The following is a 22,292-nucleotide window of genomic DNA, read 5'->3' as shown; positions in this document are numbered from 1 at the left end:
AGTAAAACTTAATTTTCGCTGTCTTCGAAAATTACTTTCATTAATAATTAATTTTCTACCTCATCGATTTTCGTAATTTTGGGATATGTTCATTACTGTGGCATGACAATTAAATAGATGCCATTGTTTTTACTTTAAATTCAGTATTTCGATTTTTGAATTGAGCTCTTCCTGAATAATGCAAAGCTAAGCACAAGGGGTAGCCCAATCAATCCTCAAGTATCTGGGCGTAAGGTATGATTGGAAGACCATCATAGCCTCGAGGGTTTGCCATCATTGATCTTACCCTTGCGACGCGCGGTTTTTGCCACTATGTCCCTTTCCGCGGGGCGGCAAAAATGTGAGGAAGAAGCGCTTAGATCTCTCACAACAGTTATCTCCCTTTCCGAACAATATCAGATAATAAATACAAATCATCGGCAATTTGGATCAAGCCCTCAGCAACATAATTGAAAAGGATTAGTTAAGAAGAGTTATCGCCCTTGAACCATGGAAAAGTCGATTGTCTGCCCGTTTGATTCTACTTGGCCGCACATTTCCAGTAAACACAATTTTCTAATGGATGACAATAACGAAACTACCGAATCCTTTTTAGATGATCTTTATCACTTCGCTAACGAAGAACCTACCACCAGTACTAAGCGAGAAACCTGCGAGCGTTGTTGGTAAGAGGACAGCTTATAAATATTTTTGTAATACTTTTGATCCACGTGATGTCAACTGTTTTGTGTGTGTAGTCGGCAGTCGCACGCACTCTAATTTGTTATTTTTCTTGATTATTTTTTTCAAACAAACTTTATCGTTCGAGTTTGTTATTTTCATTCTTTCATTTCGTATGAATCAGGTGATTCTATTGTTGGCATTGGTTTCTCCGATACCTTTGTAGTCGGACATCGGATACTTAAAGGAGAGCCCACGTGAAGATGGACAACATCCTAAGTGTTTCTGTGGAACGAACTTAGCGCACCAACCACCACCACGCACATCAACCATCACCGGTCCGTGTTGTTAACCACTGCCACCATCAGCTCGTGTTTTAATTATAATAAAAACAAATATTTATACTTCAGTTGATTTCTATTTTACTCTCGTAAATTATGTAGAGTCAAATTGCTCTCGGCATTATTCCCGAACAACTTATTTTTACTTAAAGAATATTTTTAATAATACAAATAAATGTACTCCTGTTACTGTGCTGAAATAATAAGGTTATTATTTTGAAAGCTATTCTTAACATGGAGAGGGTGTTTTTGAACTATTTTGTACTTCCACCTACCAATAAATAAATAAATAAATAAAGATATCGTGAAACTTGGCTTTAACTTGAAAATACTATTTCAAAAACAGCACGGTAACATAAGTGCATAAGCACCAAAATAAATATTAACATTTGAAATAAAGTTATAGCCAATTTAATTGGACATGTGAAAAAACGCCGAAATTAAAACTCGTGGAAAAATATAGTTGCCATCTTTACAAAGTCTAGGACGATTACTCATTGGGAACAGGATAACCCTATGTATTTTTTTTTTTCCAGAGGATTATTATTGAATGGACATTAGGGTGCTAATGCAGAGAGTGATCCACGCTATTTTTTTAAATCGTATTTCCACGTTTAATTAAAGTTTTATGGTGTGTGTTTTTTTTTATTCAATTGTAAGGTTAAAGTACAGAATAGGTACAAAACACCCTCTCCATGTTAAGAATGGCTTTTTAAATAATAACGTTATTATTTCAGCACGGATCACTCTCTGCATGAGTACCGACATTAGTCTACCAGATTATTAAAAAAAAAAAAAAAAAGAAAAGGAAAAAATAGAAATAAGTCAATATTTATATATTTGTAGGGAGTGCTTAATTTCTAATCCAACGTTCTAGTAAATTGATCACCATTTTAGAACCACTCGGCGTTTTTTAGGCCAAATTTCGCGAATGATGGTCTATCAATGATAGACTCTATCATTGATAGACTAATGTCCATTCGATAATAATCCGCTGAAAAGATTGAAAAAAAAGCCGAAAATAAAAAATACAGAGGAGGAGGATTCACAGGATTACCGCTTCCATACGTGCGCCAGAAATTGATCTTGTATTGTCGTTACGTTCTTTTTTTAGCTAGCTCCTTTCTTGATGTGTTTGTAAAGATGACGACTGTTTTCCGTTAACTTGTCATTTTGGCGTTTTTCGCGTATACGATGAAAACCTAGTGTCATGCATGTAATGGCTTAAGTTAAAGTAAATAATTTACATGACTAAAATAGGATTTTGCATCTCCGAATTGAACCCAAGTTGGGTTTGATAAAACCTTTTTGTAGTAATTGGTTTATTTTTAGACTAGAAATTACAAACCGCATTCATTGGTAAGTCAACACAGATGATTTAGAAATTAAAATTATAACAAAACTGTTTTTTGTAAGCTAAAACTGTTTACAAATACGGTCTTGTTAATGTGCACTCACTACTGCAATGGTTTATTCCACTTTGCATGTAGGAGAGGGACAGGGTCATTGCGCCAAGGACATTTTTAAGTACTTTTCTTTTTTGTTTAAAAAAAAGGGGGGGCTGTGAGTCAATCTCATTGCTATAACGCGAGTTGTGTACGCCACTCAAATGTCATAACAACTTTATTTTTATTTTATTTCTACGTAAAATTAGTGTTTAACTCTGATGGCTGTCAAATGGATGTATATCTATAAAAATAAAAAAAAAAACGATTTTGTTATAATCCAAAGGTACGAAAATACTGTCAAAAATAAATATATTACAAATGTTATCAAAGTTACTTTGCTACCCAACTGGATAAGTTTTGGGGGCTGACTGACGTACACAAGTGCTACCCCACTAGCGAATTACATCGGCTCCGATGTACGTTGTTCGACTAAGGGAGAAGTTATTATTTTTACAAGGAAAGAATTTTTGCATGTGTGACCTAGTTTTTTTTTTATTATTATTATTTTATTTATTTTGGCTTTAAATTTGCGCATTTTATGATTATATTTGTTTTTTTTTTTTTGCCGCAGTTTATGTAATTATTAACAGGAAAATTGGTGAAAGTCAAAATGAAATCCGCGCTATTTTTAAATATTATTTTCAAGTTTAATTAAAGTTTTACGATACCTGCGTTATTTTTTATTTTTAAAAATAAAAAATAAAAATTTCAAGTTCGCTTGAACTTTACGGATTCTTTTCTTATTATTGTTTTTGTATTCATTTGTTATTTTTTTTTTATTTTATTGTATTTATTTATTTTATTATTTATTTATTATTATTTTATTTTATTTTTATTTTTTTGCCGGATTTAACAAACAAATAAAATGAAAGCAAAACAACCCCCTCAAAAAAACTGGTGCTTATGCACTTATGTTACCGTTGGTTTAATGTTTTAAATGCCTGCCTCCCCTAATGTTGGAATAAAAAATAACGCAGGTATCGTAAAACATTAATTAAACTTGAAAATAATATTTTAAAATAGCGCGAATTCCATTTTGACTTTCACTAATTTTCCTGTTAATAATTACATCGACTCCAGCAAAAAAAAAAAATATCCATCCAAAAAAAAAAAGAAACACATAAAATCATAATAACAAAAATCATGCGCAAATTTCAAGCCAAAATAAATAAAATAAAATAAAAAATAGGCCACACATGCAAAAATTCTTTCCTCGTAAAAATAATAACTTTTCCCTCAGTCGAACAACGTACAACATCAAAGCCGATGCGTATTTCGCTATAGGGGTAGCAGTCATGTACGTCCGCCGTTTTTGGTGTTTTAAAATGGTTATCGGTTCGAAAAACAAGTAGCGTTGAACCGTGAACGCTATGTGAGAACAAGAAAAATGGCCGCGATGTCTCTTCTTTGAAGTCTTGACAGTGACTTAAAAATAGGAACTAAAGTGAAATGGTGGTAGAAACCCACTAATAAATGTCACAGTAAGATTTATTGGTATGGTTTCTACCATTATTCTGTTTAATTTTGAGTGATTATCTAGACTTCAAAGATGTGTCCGCCATTTTTCTTGTTCTCTGGTAATACTACATGTTTTTCGAGCAGAATAAATTAGGCACGACCAAAGAATTGAAAAATAGATAAGTAGTTGTTGTTGTTTTTAAAACGAATGAAAATTCATTCTTGAGCAATTTTTTTCTCTAGAAAGATAAAAGCCTGAATCTTATCATATGAAAAGCAGAATAATATAAAACTTTTTTCTATTTTTAATAGAATTTAAAATTTTCCAATACCACACCATTTACCGCCATTTTAGTCTCGATCGCTAAAACATTAACATGTTTTTTAAAAGGTTTTTGAACTAATTTTTTTTTTTTTTTTGTCTAAATAAGATTTAGGATTATTTACTATAAAAAAATGCAAAAATATTATAACATGAGTATCTGAATTTCAAATAATTCCAACTTTTTATATCACTCTATAGATTTGCATAGCGAAATTTAAAAAATACAAAATTTAATGATAGTTTAAAATTAAGTACTGAGGCCCGGAGGAGAGGACTAAATAAACTATATTTAGCCATGTATTTTTTATGTTTGATTTGATGATTAAGTGAAGGATTTAATTCTTTTTTCATAAGCGAAATAAATATATATATGTTAACTACATAATCCCTGAAGTTAAGCAATGATGAGGCTGGCCAATACCAGAGGGGTGACCATTTGGGGAATGCTAGGCGTTGTATGTGTTAAGTGAATAAACAAGAAATTGCAGAAAGAAATATTTTTAGCAAAAATGCACAATTTATCAATTTTTTTCTTTTTTTTTTTTTTTCTTTGGTATCAATTCAAAATATTTCCTAATTAATGGTATATTATTGGGCTTACTAAAAGAAAATTATTAATTTATTTTTCAAAGATTTAAAAGTAGTGTTTTTCGCAAAAATAATGAAAATATATATATATATATTCTTTTGCTAATCTGAAATATATCATTATTAACATATTCAACGAATTTCACACTTTGAACACAAGATAAAAAATAAGACATTCAAAATTCGGATTTTCAACCTTAAATCTGATACGTGCGCAGTTTTTTTGTTTTTTTTTTTCTACAATCCTCACCCTCCCTACAATACAATGTATTTTGTTTAGTTTCAGCTGTTTGTTTTAAGCATATTTGTACCCACCTGAAAGTATCCTGTACCTCTATAAGGCCACCATTCGCCCATGTATGGAGTATTGTTGTCATATTTCGGCTGGTGCATTTGCTACTAGTCTCTCACTCTTAGACAGGATTCAAAAGAGAGTCATCCTGAACTGTCATCTAAGCTTCAGCCTCTGCCCCATCGACAAAATGTAGCATCCCTCTGCCTGTTCTACAAGTACTTTAATGGTGAATGCTCTGACGAACTGCAAGCACTTGTACCCCCTCGACGTAAATACTCCCGACAAACCCAACAAGCAGCAAAGTCCCACCCCTTCACAGTTGAGATCCCTAGATGTAAGAAAACCTTTTACTCCAGTAGTTTCTTCCCTAGAACCACTGGACTTTGGAATTCTCTTCCGAGTTCCTACTTCCCCAACTGTACTGACATGCAGAAGTTCAAGTGTAACGTGAACCGTCATCTTGCTGCCCAACTCCCCACATAGTACTCCTGTAGTTTATGCCCATGATAGTAGCCCCCTACATCAAAGTAGCAATGTGTCTTGTTTGGGGTGAAAGTGTAATTAAAAAAAAAATTTTCTTTTTTTTTTTTTTTTTTGGCAAAAATATATATATAAAGACGAAACGTTGATGAACACATAATACGGTTTGTTCCTTTTTATTTCTCTATTTTGTCGGAATACTATTTCCATTTTTTTTCATCATCATATATATATATATATATATATATATATATATATATATAAATTATAAAGTTCATTCTTTACTTAATAATCGGTGAAAATTTACTTGATTTTGGTAGATTTTTAAAGAGAAACTTTGTCAAAAAATAATTACTCCCTCTTTGTTTTGGCCGTGCCTAGAATAGACGCTTTTTAAATAGTTAAAACACTAAAAAAAAAAAAATGGATTTGTTTACAATCGTTCAAAAAATATGCAAATCAAACAATGTATCGTCGGTAGGTCTATTTGTTGTATATTTACCACTTTTCGTTCTGTTGCCTATTGTAAAACATGCCCAATTATTGTGTACAACTTAATAAACAAAACATACCGTAAAACTGAATTTAAATAGGTGTTTGGGGTTGTATTACTATGCACATAGATTCGAAAAAGTTGTCAAAAGAAAAAACAAATATATAACAAATAAATGTTATCAAAGGCAAGATAAGTAACTTTTCTACCTAACTGGATAATTTTTTAGTGTTTTTATCTAATGTAACATCAGCTCGAAAAGCACAGTGTTTACCGATGTATTTGAAAATTACAAATGGCGCCGGACTCCCTGTTGAACACGGTAAGTGTGGAAAAATGAGTTAAAATAAATTAAAAAAAATATATATATACAAAATACTGTTAGAAACTCGCTCAATATATGTTATCGTGACAAAGGCGGACATATATTCGGTGAGTTTTTAACAGTATTTTATTTAGTTTTTTATTTTTAACTTATTTTCCCAAACTTACCGTGTTCAACAGAGAGTCAAGCGCCATTTTTAATTTTCCAATACATCCTATGTTTTTCGAGCTGAATAAACATGTTACATTAAATAAAACACTAAAAAAATATCCAGTTAGGTAGAAAAGTAACTTATCTTGCCTTTTATAACATTTGTTATATATTTATTTTTTGATAACTTTTTCAAATCTGTGTATAGTAATACAAACCTCTCAAAAATAGTCATTTTCCAAAAATGACGAAGTTTGGTCGAGTAGAACATCTGCTATTTAAAAAAAACATGTATAGATGTTATAGTTTAAAAGAATCGAAGGCAATCATTAACGTTGCTGACTCCGAAAATCAAGGGAGATCATTCAATTTCCCCCGTTTTCGGCCATATTCTGATTCTGTATGAAATATACAATTTTTCGTAAAAATTACTTTTTACGCATAAAAAAATGATGTACTTGATCAAATTTTGTAGTTTAATCGTAAACAAGCACCTTAACTTAAATACGATCTTTAAAAAAAAGTACAAAAAATTGCAGCTTTGTTTTTGTTTATTTTTTGTTTGCTATTTTTCTAGTTTTTAGGATACTTATTTATTTATTTATTTTATAAAAATGAAATGCAGCAATTTACTGAAATTTTCTTTGCGTGATTTCCCGAAAATGTACAACTGTTTTTTTTGTTTGTTTGTTTTGTTTTCTTTTTGTTTTTTGTTTTTTCGCCTACGCAAATAAATACACACGTGGTCACTATTAGTATTTAACACGTGGTTGCTATTATTATTACACACGTGGTCAACATGAGCCTAATTAACTAATTTAATTCGGGGTTGTATTACTATACACATAGATTTGAAAAAAAAAAACAAATATATAACAAATAAATGTTATCAAAGGAAAGATAAGTTATTTTTATACCAAACTGGATAATATTTTAATGTTTTTATTTAATGTAACATGTTTATTCAGCTTTAAAAACATACAATGTTTACCGATTGGAAAATTCAAAATGGTGGCCAGTGGCCGACTCTTTGATACGGTAAGTTTGGGAAAAGAAGTTATAAATAAAAAACTAGACAAAATACGGTTAAAAACTCGCTCAATATTACCGTGACATAGGCTGACATATATTCGGTGGGGTTTAACAGTATTTTGCATACTTTTTTTATTTTTAACTCCTTTTCCCAAACTTACCGTGTCAAAGAGAGAGTCGGCCGCCATTTTAAATTTTACAATACCTCGGTAAATACTTTGTTTTTCGAGCTGAATAAACATGTTACATTAAATAAAAACATTAAAAACATATCCAGTTAGGTAGAAAATAACTTATCTTGCCTTTGATAACATTTATTTGTTGTATATATATATTTTTGGACAACTTTTTCGAATCTGTGTACAGTAATACAAACCCGGAAAATAGATGAAAATCTCACAATAAATTTATTGAACTCTTTCAATACAATACATAAGAAGTTTCGTTGCTTAAGCGACCAATTGATTTTTTTTTAAATTTTATTTAATTTAATTAACTTGCTTCTTTTGTTGTGTGTTGTTTAAGTAAATTAATATTTTGGAAATGTTTATTTCTTAATTTTTTTTTAACTGACTTATCTCCCCTGTTTCACAATTTATGGCCACCGTACTTTTCAATCCATAACAATAGACTTCTTTGTTTTTAATTAAAAAAAAAAAAAAAAAAAAAAGTTCTTCTACTCGATGAATTTTCGTTTTTTGGATATATTACTATTTTCAACAGGTAGAATCCAATTTTAGCGTTACAAATTCCAGAGAATTATTTGATGATGTGCACTATTGCCAAACGAATTATTTTTCGCTAAATAGTATTTTTTGTTTAAAAAATTAACCATTGTAAGCGTAGGCAATATGTAATATTGAAACCTAAGTAATAAGTAATATTGCTTTTACTTAAAATGACTAAAGAAATCTATTTGTTACCTCTCAACAAATACGGAAGCCGTCTTCAGCAAGTCAATGTTTCAAAAGTCCCAAAATAAACAAAATACTGATAGAAATCCAGTTTTTTTTTTTGGGGGGGGGTACAACCTAACCCAGTGTAGTTTATCTCCTAAAAAGAAATCAAAATCTACTTTTTTATTTTATCTTATATTATTTATTTATTTATTGGGGGGGGGGGCTAACATGTTTCAAAGGTCTTTAAAGATAATATAAAAGGAATTTTTAAAAAATAATTTGACATTTTAGAATGGGGAATTACTTTCCTATATAAATTTAATATAAAATGAGCACCCACTTCTTTGCCACATTATTCATTTTTTTGTTTTTTATTAGATTATTAGTTTTATAGCTTGTTTTGCATGTTACAATATAAAAAAAGCAAGAAATAGAAACTCCATTTAACACAAAACAAACTATGAGCGTTTAAGTTTTGAATAACTTTTATCAACAACAAATAACTAGATTGAATGTGCGTGTTCAAAAAGGTTAATTTCCATGTGTCATCACCTTTCAAAATAATACAAAGTAAGGCTTTAGAATAAACGGAGAAAAAGGGAGAATATTCATAAAAAAGTATTTATTCCTTGTTTCTTTTTGTTGATTGAATAGCGGTCACAAAGAGGAGTGTTAGCTGGCTTTAATAGGTGGCTTCTTGCTTGATTGCACCTGTCTTGTTTCCCTTCTGTTGTTTACAAAAATCCTGGGTTTTTATCTATTCTTACCGGCTCCCACAGAAATGTTAGTTGTTAAAGTTTACTTTTATCGCGTCCCACTCTTATTGGGTAATTAATTTTTATTTTTCTGTTTTGGAAAGTAGTGATATATATTTACACATTTTGTCTGTGACAGCCGCCGAGTAAACATCCGATTCGGAGTTTGTTGCTTTCTTCACAATACATAGCCGACCGAAATAGTGGAGCTATTGCAAGAACCTCATGTTAAAGTACTGGTGACTGGTGGAGCCTGTTTAGGTTTCTTACTATTATGAAACTTTTGAGGTGAATTTTTATTATAGCCTCCTTTTAATTGTAGTAAATATGATCATTGTTTCACAAAACGAACACATCTGCCTGAACATGTGACAGTAGGTTCTTGTGGTGTGTCTTGTTCATCCTGTGTTTAAGATTCCTTGTCTCCTGAAGTATTTTTGTTTGTTGTCTACTGTTTGTTTTTGTTTGTTGTCTACCGTTTGTTTTTGTCACCAGTGTCACCATTGTTGCTGGTATCAGGGAATTTAACTAGTTTCAGTCTTTCTATCAATACTAAAATTTCTCTCCAGATGGTGTTTTGATCTGGAAGTGTTTTTGTCTTTGGATGACCCTATGTGGGCCCGAGTATGGAGCTTTCAGTGGCTTTAGAGTTTTATCAGTTGTGAACCATACATAGGTTGTAGAGCTTCCTGTGTTGTATATAGCTGTCCCTCTGAGAATAGAACCATGTCCAACTTTTGTATTTCTTTGGCAGTTTTTAGACTAGATTGAATGTGCATCTTCAAAAAAGTTCATTTTTATGTGTTATCACCTTTCAAAATGGCATTGGAATAAATAGAGAAAAGGGGAGAATGTTCATAAAGAGTACTTATTCTCTGTTTGGCTTAGTGGGGATGCCCTTTTCTCTTCCCTGCAACCTCTCTCCCACAGAAGAGACATTGCGAGCATGTCTTTGTTTTATCATTATTTCCATGGCAAGTGCTCGCCCAAGCGCCAATCTCTGGTCCCCCCTCGCCAATCTTTCCCGATAAACACCCATCTAGCTAAAACCACTGTCAGTAATTTTCCCCACTCTTTATCTGCCTAAATCAAAACGTAGATTCCATGAACAAAGCTTCTTTCTAAGAAGTGCACGCCTGTGGAATTCTCTTCCGTTTGCCTGTTTCCTACCTGACTACAACTCGGATGTCTTCAAGTCCAACATAAACAAATTCCTTATTAATCGCCCCCTTTAGTAAGACGCTTTATTAAATCTCCAATACCAACTATTACTACGGTATTATCCCATTGATTATTGTATACACAATAACTCATTCCCTATCACAGACGGTTACGTTTCCAACCCATTTCCCTGATTAGAAAGAACACTCATCACTGTTAAATCTGTATCTGACCACAGTCCCCGATGATTGTGTTACGAATGCCCACAGCCCACTTGGAAATGCTGATCATGTAGCGATAATAGTTGAAATCGCACTAAACTCTAGAGCCAAAACGGAAGAGCCATTAATCAAAACAACGAGATATTATAAAAAGGCTGAACAGTGCGCACATGAGACCACTGAGTGGTTCAAAACAGCAATTGAAGCACATGTCCCCACGCGAAAGTTTTATAGCAAGCCCCACTCTCCCCAATGGTTTACTTCTAGTTGTACAGCTGCCATCGCGCAAAGGCAGCATGCGTACCGCAGATTTAACCGACGTAAGTCCAGTTCAAACAGACAGAAGTATATAGAAGCCAGAAATAACTGTAAGAAAGAAATAGCGACAGATAAGAGAGAATTTACTGAAATCAACAAAAAACGCATCAAAGCACAGAAATTAGGAACCCGTGACTTCTGGAAAATCTACAACAGTGTAGTAAATAATGGGCAATCAACAATTCCCCCACTATCCAATAATCATGAGGTTGTTTGTTCAGCAACCGAGAAGGCTAACATGCTTGCTAGTCGGTTCGCCTCCAACTCCACACTGGAACCTGCAAACCACCCTCTCCCTGACTTTCCTTTGCGGACAGACACCACACTAGACGATCTGAAAATCACCCCATCTCAGGTGCATACCATCATAAAAAACCTTGACACTTCAAAAGCATGTGGACCTGATCTCATCCCGGCTGTGCTATTAAAAAAGTGCTCCGTTGAAGTAGCCGCGGTTCTCTCCAAACTTTACAATAAATGCCTTAAGCAATCTTGCTTTCCTGCCTGCTGAAAAATTCTGGTGAAAGAACTGACCCAGTAAATTATCGCCCCAGTATCCTCCTCCCACTTTTCGCCAAAATATTTGAGTCCATTATTAACCAAGCTCTAGTCCATCACTTTACAGATGCTAAACTTCTAACCGACCAACAATACGGATTTAGGCAAGCCCGTTCCACGGCAAACATCCTAACTGTAATTTCTGAGCATATATACCATTCACTTGACAAAGCAGGGAAGGGTAGAGCGGGAGCTCTAGGTATATCTAAGGCTTTTGACAGGGTATGGCATGAAGGTCTTCTCAGGAAAATCAGATCATACGGTATTACTGGAAGAATCTTTAACATAATTAAATCCTTCTTAGATGAGAGAAAAATCCAGGTTGTCATCAATAGTCGTACATCCAAACAACATGATATAAATGTGGGAGTGCCTCAGAGGTCTATCCTTGGACCTCTATTATTCCTAATATTCATAAATGATCTCCCTGACAAAATTGTCTGTGAGATGGGTATATATGCTGATAACACCACTCTCTATAACCGACACGACAAGAAAACAAATTAACATATCTAGAGAAATGGCAAAAACACTAGAGGATGACCTCCGATCTGTAGTGGAATGGAGACAAAAAAGGATGGTCACATTTAATGCTGCTAAGACTAAACTTGTTTCCTTCAATAACTACAAGAAACCTTCTCTACCACCAATAGCAATGGCCAAAGACTCTTTATCTGAAAGTAGATCTTTTAAACTTCTCGGCCTAACGTTCACAGGAAACATGAGTTGGATTAATTACATTGAGAGCATTGCCAGGACTGCTGTGAAAAAGGTAGGTTCTCTCTACCGTGCTAGAAAGCTACTAACACCCAACAGTATCCTGTACCTCAATAAGGCCACCATTCGCATACATGGGTATGGAGTATTGTTGTCATATTTGGACTGGTGCATCTGCTACTAGTCTCTCACTCCTAGACAGGGTTCAAAAGAGTCACCCACCTAATAGGTCCTGAACTGTCATCTAAGCTTCAACCTCTGTCCCATAGACCTAATGTAGCATCCCTCTGCCTGTTCTACAAGTATTTCAATGGTGAATACTCTGACGAACTGCAAGTACTTGTGCCCCCCTCGACGTTATATCCCTGTCAAACCCGACAAGCAGCAAAATCCCACCCCTTCACAGTTGAGATCCCTAGATGTAAGAGCCTTCTTCTCCAATAGTTTCTTCCCCAGAACAACTGGACTTGGAATTCCCTTCCAAGTTCCTGCTTCCCCAACTGTACTGACATGCAGAAGTTCAAGTGTAATGTGAACCGACATCTTGCTACCCAACTCCCCACATAGTACCCCTGTAGCTTATGTCCCTGATAGTAGCCCCCTACATCAAAGTAGCAATGTGCCTTGTTTGGGGTGAAATTGCAATAAAAAAAAAAAAAAAAAAGGCTGCTTTTGGACCATCTTTCGTGAATGGAGCATCAGTTTTTGAGTGGCATAACAGATTCAAGGAAGGCATGTGAGGGATAATGAGAGATGTGGGAGGATTAAGGAAGTCAGAACACTAGAGTTGATTGGTCAAATAAAGAATTTCATGGATAAGGACCGTCATGTGTCTATAGACGATAAGTTCACAGTTTGATTTCAGTGTGGGAACTGTACACAAAATTATTAACAAGGAACTGGAAATGCACAGGATTTGCACCAAGTGTGTCCAAAGGATGCAGTCCACAATTCCATCCTTGTCGTAGTCTATTTGACCAAGATGGGCATCAAGACAGTTCCTCACCATCCTTATAATCCAGACCTTGCTCCCTGTGACTTTTGGTTATTCCCTAAGCTCAAGGAAAACCTTAGAGGTTGGCGTTACGAGACAATTGAGGAGATGAAAGAGGCTGTGATGAAGATTATTGACACGCTCACACAAGAGGGCTTTCATGTGGCCTTCCAGAATTGTTTTAAGTAGTACAAGTGCATTGCAGCCGGAGGAGATTACTTTGAAGGGAACTAGAGTTTTATGTGTACTATCAATAAAAGTGCTCATATGAAAAAAGTCTGGAAACTTATTGAAGGCACCTCACACACACACACACACACACACACTAGCAGGGTACCCGGCATTGCCCGGTCGTAAAGTATGCTTAAATATATTTTGATTAATGCAGATTTCGTATTTATTATTATATTATATTGGACCCAATACGAGGGGTGTGTAATAAGTAATGCCCTTGACCCACTTCCAGTTGTCTGATCCAGCTGAAATTTTGCCTGTGCAATGATTTATATCTCTGTGGGTTATGTGGCAAATTACAGCTCTGAACAAATTGTGGTTTCTGTTTTACAGGTGTTTGAACTGAGTCAGGTGTGAAATAGAGCCTGTTGAATGCCGGTTTTTGTATTTGAAAGGATGCACGCCACAGGAGACTTTTGATAAAATGAAAGAAACTTATGGTGATAATGCCCCATCATATGACCTTGTAAAATGCTGGCATCGTGAATTCAAACATGGCCGGAAGTCTGTGGAAACGGCTCCCGGACCTGATCGCCCCCCCCCCCTACTGCCATTGATGAGGCATCGGTTCATCAAGTGTAGGCTGCCATTTTGGAAGACCGGCGCATTACTATTCACTAAATAGCCCAAGATATCAAGATTAGTACAGGGTCTGTGGAAACTATCATTCATGACCATTTGTATATGCATAAGGTGTCTGCCAGATGAATTCCCAGGTTGCTCACACCATTCCAGAAGTGAGAACGCGTCGAGTGCTTGAGGATGAATTTGGAGATGTGCCAAGAAGATGAGTCAAAGTTTTTTAAAAGACTGATTACACAGGATGAAACCTGGCTCCATCACTATGATCCAGACACTAAAGCCCAGTCAATGCAATGGAAGCACTTGGATCCCGACCTCCAAAGAAAGCAAGGGTGCAGCCTTTCGCTGGCAAGGTGATGCTCACAGTCTTATGAGACCAGAATGGAGTAGTGATGACAGATTTCCTGGCAAAGGGTACCACAATTACAAGAGCCTATTATGCTTCAGTTTTGAGGAAATTAAGGGAAATCAAGAGGCGGGGCAAGATCAGCAGAGGTACCCTCCTCCTGCAGGACAACGCTCCGGTCCACAACTCGCATGTCGCCAGATCAGAAGCACAGGCATGTGGTTATGAAATCCTTCCCCATCCTCCCTACTCTCCTGACCTTGCACCCTCTGACTTTCACCTCTTCCCAGCCATCAAGTTGTTTTTGAAAGGAAAGCGTTTCCCAGATGATGCAGCCTTGATTTCTGAAGTCACGTCGTGGTTGGAGGACCAACCTGGGGTGTTCTACAAAAACGGTCTCCAGAACTGCATCAAACGATGGGAGAAATGCATAACTCTGAGTGTTTCCTATGTAGAGAAAGACCAATAACTGTGCCAAGTTTTGTTGCTCTACTGCTATGGGAAGTGGGTCAGGAGCATTACTTATTGCATGCCCCTCGTGTATATATATGTTAAATTTTTAATTAACTAATGATTTTTTTTTTTTAATTTTTTAAATTACTTATACGCAACCACCGAGAATTGAAACAGAAACATTTAGCTTACAATTTATTTTGTCCTCTGCCATTAATGACTGAGCTATGAAAACGTTTGCTGCAAGGCTAAAAATTAAAATACCTTATATATTAAGTTTCATGTCTGTAGACCAAAAACTGTAGGAGTTTGATAGGCAAATTTTTTTAAACAAATATATATATGCATGCATATATGGAAAGAGTTTTGTGTTTACTATAAACCTTTTACACAAGTATAAATCGTAGAATAGCTGCATGAATATTATTACACGTAATAGTTAATTAAAGATGATCATCCCGTAACAAAATCGAAAAAACTAGTAGCAAATTAATTAAGATAAATGTTTTAAAAAAATATGCAAATTAGCTAGATCTTGCGAATGCAATTCCATGACCCATATATAAGAAAGTTGTATTTCCTTTTTAAATAAATAGAAAAAAGGCTTACCTTTTTTTTTCTTTCTTGGCCTTCGGGCCAAGAACCCACATTAAAAACAACCTTGTGTCACATTTTGCCCCAGAAGTCCCCAGGGGATGTCAAATCCTGATAAAAATGAACAAACGGTTCAGTTTTAGGCCTTAACAAATATAAATTTTAGTTCTGCACCATGCAAAAAAAGAAGTGACTAAGTCCATCATTTGCCCCCCCCCTCCATTTAGCCCCCAAAATCCACACGGCCTTAACATATTTAATTTTGAGTTCAGCACCATGCAAAACTGCTTAATAGACATATGCAGAAAATTTTGGACAAATATGGTAATATAGTCCCAAAAATGGAGTGTTTTATTAGCTCTAAAAGCGCCCCTGGGGCACACCTAAGAGTTATCGTGAAGTATAGACAAACAAAATTATATACAAATCAGTTAGTTACAACTTTTCAGAAAGTTTTATAAAAATCTAAGGCATCAATTTTTTATTTTTTTTAATAAGATCAAAAGTGTCTATTTTAGCCATTTTAAACTGAAAGGCACCCCACCCCCGAGAGGGGGGGGGGGCAACTGGATTTTTCCCAGAAAATCCGTTCTGTTACTTTTTTACTCATGTCATGCTTACTGTGTGTGCAAAATTTGAAAAAATTCCAAGACGTAGTTTTTTTGTTTTTTTTTGTTTTTTTTTACACAGTGATCACCACTTATCAAGGCCTGGAAGCCACTCAGGGATAAGGGTTATTGAGAAAAGTGCGAATGGACAAGGGTGAATTTACAGGTCTACCCTCCTTTTGTCGGGGGACCAAAAAAGGGTTTTTAATATGAATATTAATACAAAAAAAAAACAAATATATAGGAGTGTGTGTGTGTGTGTGTGTGTGTGTGTGTGCATATATACTAGCAAAAGTACCCGTCGTTGACTGGGTTCAAAAACGGCCTACAGAAAATGTACTCTGATTTATGAAAGTATGATAGGTTATGAAAAGGAAGGGTTGTAAAGAGATAGCTTCGAATTTGGGGGTATCAAAACTAAAGCAAAATATGATGAAAGTAAAAATAAAATAGATAAACCCCATAATTTATTATACCATGCCTGTTCACACTGAAACACTTATCATAATATTCTGTGGATCTATATTAAAAAACTTTGTTAAACTTTGTGACATATTTCCATTCTGTGGAGGTCAGGCACGAACGAACACCCCATAATTTTATTATACCATATTTCTTCAAACTGAAACATAATTATCAAAGTATACTTACGCAGATAGATATGAAAAGTCTTTATTAAAGTTTGTGCTTATTTCCATTCTATGGAGGCCAGGCGTGAACGCAGACCCCACAATTTTATTATACCATCCTTATTTAAGTTAAAACATACTTATCAAAGTATTATTATGTACATCTATATCAAAAACACTTGTAAATGTTTTTTTTTATTTTTTTATTTTTTATTTCCATACTTTGTGGACCAGGCGCGTACGCAGACCCCACAATTTTAATGAATCATCAAACATACCCATTCCTGTGTCTTGATACATCTTCTATCATTATATGTGATTAGTTTTCTATAATAGTCAACCATATAGGAGCATATTCGTGACCAGACACACACACACAGACGCTCAGCTTGATATTATAGATATAGATATATAATGGAGGGTCATGTCCCAGTAGACAACTAAATGAAAAACTCTTCAAAAACTATATAAAAAATAGATAATCACTCAAAAATTTAAAACAAATACTAGTGGATATCTGTTCATCCAAATCATACCAAATGTCACAGTAAGTGGGTTTTTACCAGTATTTTGTTCAAGTTTTGAGCAATTATTGAGATTCCCTAAATGATCATATCATGTCAGCCATTTCTTTTTTTCTTCTTTCTAACTTAAAACTTGGCTTGGCACTACTTGTGTTTCGAAATAAATGTTTTAAAATGAATTAAAACACGAAAAAAACTTATCCAAGTAGATAGAATTTTTTTTTTTTTTTTTTGGATCCTGTTTATGAGTGAGAGACTAATGGTAAATGCACCAGCCCAGATGTGGCAACAATACTTTGTAAATTTATTTACTAGTGCTATTTTTACTGAGCACACTAGAACATAGAAGATTCCTTGTTTCGGGGTAATGTTTTAAACTATTTGACAACATTTATTTGTTGCATATGTATTGTTTTTTTGTTTGTTTGTTTGTTTTTTTAACCACTTCTTTTTGTTGTTTATACTGTAAAATTATTAAATTAGTTTAGCTTTATTTTAGCACAAATTTTAAGTCAAACGATCAATTTTGTTTGATTTTTTTTTTTTTTTTAATTTTAAGAAACATTTGCATTGAATTAATGACACAAACTTAAATTACCAAATTATTTTCTATTTTCTTATTTTGGAGTAAACTTTGTCCCTATGTTGTCAGCTGAAAAAATGATTTTTTTTTTTTTTTTTTAAGAAGATATCAGTTTCGCATATAAATTACATGTAAAATGATCCCCCATTTGCAGGTCAGTGTCTTACAAAATAACGTTTAAAGGGCGTATAAACAGATTTTTGAGGGATTGTAAAGGGAGATAAATTGTGTGTATTTTGTTGGGAGGAAGATAAAAGAAAATAACCCTCTGTTACCACTTGTACTCAGGGTTAGTGATAAACCCCAAGTTTGGGTGGAAGCAGATCCAAAAAGAATCCTTTAACATTAACACTAATGGAATATGAGGACTAAAGCACAAAATAAGGAAAGCAAGAGTTATGCCAAAAGTGAACCCAAGGTCCACTTTCTAATCTTCTTTACAATAAAAGATGTTGAAACATGTTCAATTTGTATGTTCTTTAATTTTAATTGCTAGCAAAACAGATGCTACATAAAAAAATTTTCAGGCTTATTGTTTTATTTAATCACTACTTATGTTTTGTTTTTTGTTTGTTTTTTTTTCTATTTTTTTTCTATAGTCGGCCCCTCACTGTCTGCTGGTGCCCGTATTTGCCACGAGAACCCATTCAACTGTCAACTACTGTCTATGTTTTGCAGCATCCATTTGAAGTAAGTTTTACTTGATTTTTAGCATTCCCCTTTCTTCATTTTGGTCAATTAACATTTCTTTTTAGATGTAGTTAATTATATAAAAATAAATTGTTAACGTTTCTGTACTTTCACCTGACAATTTTGTGGTTAAAACTGCCTCTGTACTGTATGTATACATGTTGCGTCCCAAACTCACAACTCCAAATCGTCCCCCTTCTCTGAAAACAGGCTTTTTATCAAAACCAGCACCATCTTTTTTTTTTTTTTTTTTTTTACATGGATGTCACCACTTATCAAAGCCCGGAGGCCACTCGGGGATAAGGGTTATTGCGTGTACAGTAATCAATGGGATAATATCCTAGTAATCGTTAGTAATGAAGATTTGATAAAGTGTCTTACTTAAGGGGGGCGATTTATCAGGAATTTGTTTATGTTGGACTTGAAAACATCCAAGTTGTAGTCAGGTGGAAAACAGGCATACGGAAGAGTTCCACAGGCATGCACTTCTAAGAAAGAAGCTTTGTTCATGGAATCTACGTTTTGATTTAGGCACAGATAAAGAGTGGGGAAAATTACTGACAGTGGTTTCAGCTAGAGGGGTGTTTTTGTGAAAGATTGGCAACGGGGGACCAAAGATTGGAGCTCAGACGAGCACTTGCCATGGAAATAACGATAAAACAAAGACAGGCTCACAATGTCCCTTCTGTGGAAGAGAGGTTGCAGGGAAGAGAAAAGGGCATCCCCCACTAGGCTACGAAGTCTATTTTGTAATCTGTCAAGGCAGGATAGGCTGTTTTTAGCAGCTCCTGTCCAGATATGGCAGAAGTACTCCATCCTTGGATGTACTTGGCTTTTATATAGATAGAGAATTGCATCAGCAGTGAGATATCTACTGCAACGGTAGAAGGATCCCACCATTTTTCCAGCGACCTTGGCAACAGATTTGATGTATGTGTTCCATTTCAGGTCAGGAGTAAAGGTCAATCCCAGAAGCTTGTCAAAACATGGAGCCTCCCCAAGACGAGAGCCATCCATTTCAGTTGATGCCAAATGGGGATCAGAGCATTGATGATGTAAAGATAGAAGCTTGGTTTTAGATGCATTAAAAGTAACCAGCCACGTCTTCCCCCTTTGTACCACGCGCTCAAGATCAGAAGAGAGAGAATCGGATAGAACTTTGTCATCTATGGCCTTTGATGTGTTGCCATAGATGGTCGTGTCATCATCATGAGACCTGCCAACATATAAGGATTTTGGTTATAATCCAGAACTTACACGCTACACAAACTTATCCAGAAAATTGAGTTAAGTTCCTTTCACACTCTTATTACTTGCTAAGAGCGGCAACGAGGCATTTTATCACAGTCAGTTGGACTTTGGCTATGATTGTACAAAGTAAATTTCTCCATGAATTTACATTGGTGCCGATGTGCCACTGCTTGAGATTTTTTTTCTTCTTTTGTATGGTTGTCCAAAATTCTCCCTATATTAAAAAAAATAAAACAAAGATACAGAAAAATTTTTGATGTACATGAACGAAAATATCATATTCCAATATTCACATAAATTGATCATAGTTTTATGTTTATAAAGAAAACTATTTTTAAACAATTTAAAGCGATTAATGGGAAATCATAAGCATTACAAGACTGATCTTGCAAATTTGAATTATTGTCAAGTTATCTGCCCTTGTTTCTTTAAGATGGTGATGCGAAACGGTCACATTTGCTTATTCGTAAAATTTGATTTTCTTTGTTAAAAATAAAATTACTTGATCAATTTACGTAATTTTTGGAATATGACATTCTCGTTCCATCATAGGTACGTACATCATGCGAATACAGGATCAGCTCAAGTACCATGTTTCACTGTTTTGAACAAAGTTATCAACTGACTTCCATGTCATTTTTTTCAATCCTGAGGAAAGGCCGGTTCATTGACATTGGTTGATGAAATCATCTGGATTATGACAAACAACATGACCAAACCAACAAAGACATTTTGAAAGGAAAGCTGCAAAGAGGATATGTTGCAGCAAGAATGAACAACAGCATTTGAGATAATCTGCTGCCAATGAACACAAAGGATGCAAAACAAACAGCAGTGATCGAACACCTCCAGTTTTCATTAGTTACTTGTTCTCCATAAAAATTTGGTTTCTCGTTTCTAAATAAATTTTTTTTTCTTTTAATTTTCATTAATTATTCAAATGTGAGATTTTTATTGATTAAAGAAATTAAATTGACTATCTGTATCAACTCAGTGTTGTCATGTGAAAGAAGGGATTAGAGAAAAATGATTCTTATTTTAATTTTTTTTATTTCATAAATATTCGATTAGTAGTAAATACTATCTTTTTTTTCTTTTTTTTTTAAATGAGTCAATGCATATTTTTCAACATTATATATAGACAAGAAACATAAAATGTGTACGCTCTTTAGTTTTATAATCGCTTACTACTAATTTGACAAAAGTAAAAATGCGTTTCTAATTCAAGGAACGTAATTTAAATGAATTAATTCTCTTGAACTATGAACTATTTGTTGATTTTGACTTTAAAGAAAATTTAAATGAATAAAAGCAAAAGTTTGGCATATTTCTCATACTTATAATTAAGTAAAAATGCTACATTTCAACTTAATCATTGTATATACTATATCATTTTATGTATATGTGATATCAGTCTTAAGGTTAACTAATTTGTATATTGGTTTTGAAAAGAAAAAACATTTTTATTTATTTTTTAAATTTGATATAAAAAATAGTTTTATTTTGCAATATTATTTTATTTCTTTCACAAATTCTTAGAATTTGTGTTGAACTGAGTTAAATCCAAAAATTTTGTTTCCAAAGTTAAGCTGCCGAAGTTAAATAGAAGATAAATATATCTGTTTCAAAATCACCAAAATATTTATTTTTCCTTATTTGCAACAAAGTTATGAGTGCAATCTTTTTTATTTTATTTTAAATTAATAGGTCTACCTTGCATTACCCGGGAGAGGAGTAATTTATTTTTTTACTAGCCTTGGTGTCCGGAGGTGTGTTAAGCAAAAAAAAAAAAAAAAGTGGTAGTAGGTAGGCAGGCTCGAACCCGTGATGCAAAAGTGGAAAAGAAAGTGAAAGAAAACCTGACGCGACCGGAAGTTCGGAACATTAAAATTAGGCAAAGTCAATCCAATCCATATGATGACTTGCAAAAAATCGACCCCTCCTTGTAGAAAACTGCTCAGTTGAGGGTGAAGGAATGTTTTTGCCCAATTTTTTTATATTTATCGCCCGAGGCGTCAAGCTTCAAAATGATACCGATCTTGTGAAAATCTGTCGCCTCTGTCGAAAGTTTTAGGCAGACATACAAACATACATACATACATACATTTAAACAGACAATTTATATTATAGAAGAAAATTAATAAGAACTGAATGTTGTTACATGTGAGGTAAAAAAAAAAAAAATTAATCCAGGTAACATTTAGCCACCCACCCCATTAAAAACAACAAATACTCAAATTAAATCTTTTTAAAGAACACATACATGAATAAAGTTTTAAAAGAGATGGAGACATTTGCTGATGACACCATGCTCTATAACAGACACAAAGGTAAAACTAATGAACACATATCTAATGAAATTGGTAAAAATTTAGAGGAAGACTGCCAGTCTGTAGTGGAATGAGGCCATAACTGGTTGGTAACGTTCAAGGCTGCCAAGACTAAACTTATTTCCTTTAATAATTACAAGAAACCTTCTCAACCACTAATTGCCATGGCTAATGATACACTGCCTGAAAGTACTTCCCTTAAGCTCCTTGGGTTAACATTCACAGACGACATGAATTGGAACAACTACAT

General features: G+C 34.1%; 1 protein-coding gene across 1 annotated transcript in view; it reads left to right on the top strand.

The window, feature by feature from the left end:
• Nucleotides 1-443: 443 nt before the first annotated feature.
• Nucleotides 444-22,292, top strand: part of LOC145284864 (tRNA-uridine aminocarboxypropyltransferase 2-like) — a 42,055-nt gene continuing 20,206 nt past the window's right edge. Inside the window, exons 1-2 of the mRNA XM_080133867.1 lie at nt 444-665; nt 18,371-18,461. Coding sequence (XP_079989993.1) covers nt 490-665; nt 18,371-18,461 — 267 coding nt within the window. The 5' untranslated portion in view covers nt 444-489. The remainder of the gene's footprint in view (nt 666-18,370; nt 18,462-22,292) is intronic.

The sequence above is a fragment of the Euprymna scolopes genome, chromosome 9 (assembly GCF_053919585.1).
Source record: "Euprymna scolopes isolate OS-2025 chromosome 9, ASM5391958v1, whole genome shotgun sequence".
NCBI classification, from domain to species: Eukaryota; Metazoa; Mollusca; class Cephalopoda; order Sepiida; family Sepiolidae; genus Euprymna; species Euprymna scolopes.
The sequence above is the reverse complement of the archived record's forward strand: the minus strand, read 5'-3'. Positions and strand labels throughout refer to the sequence as shown.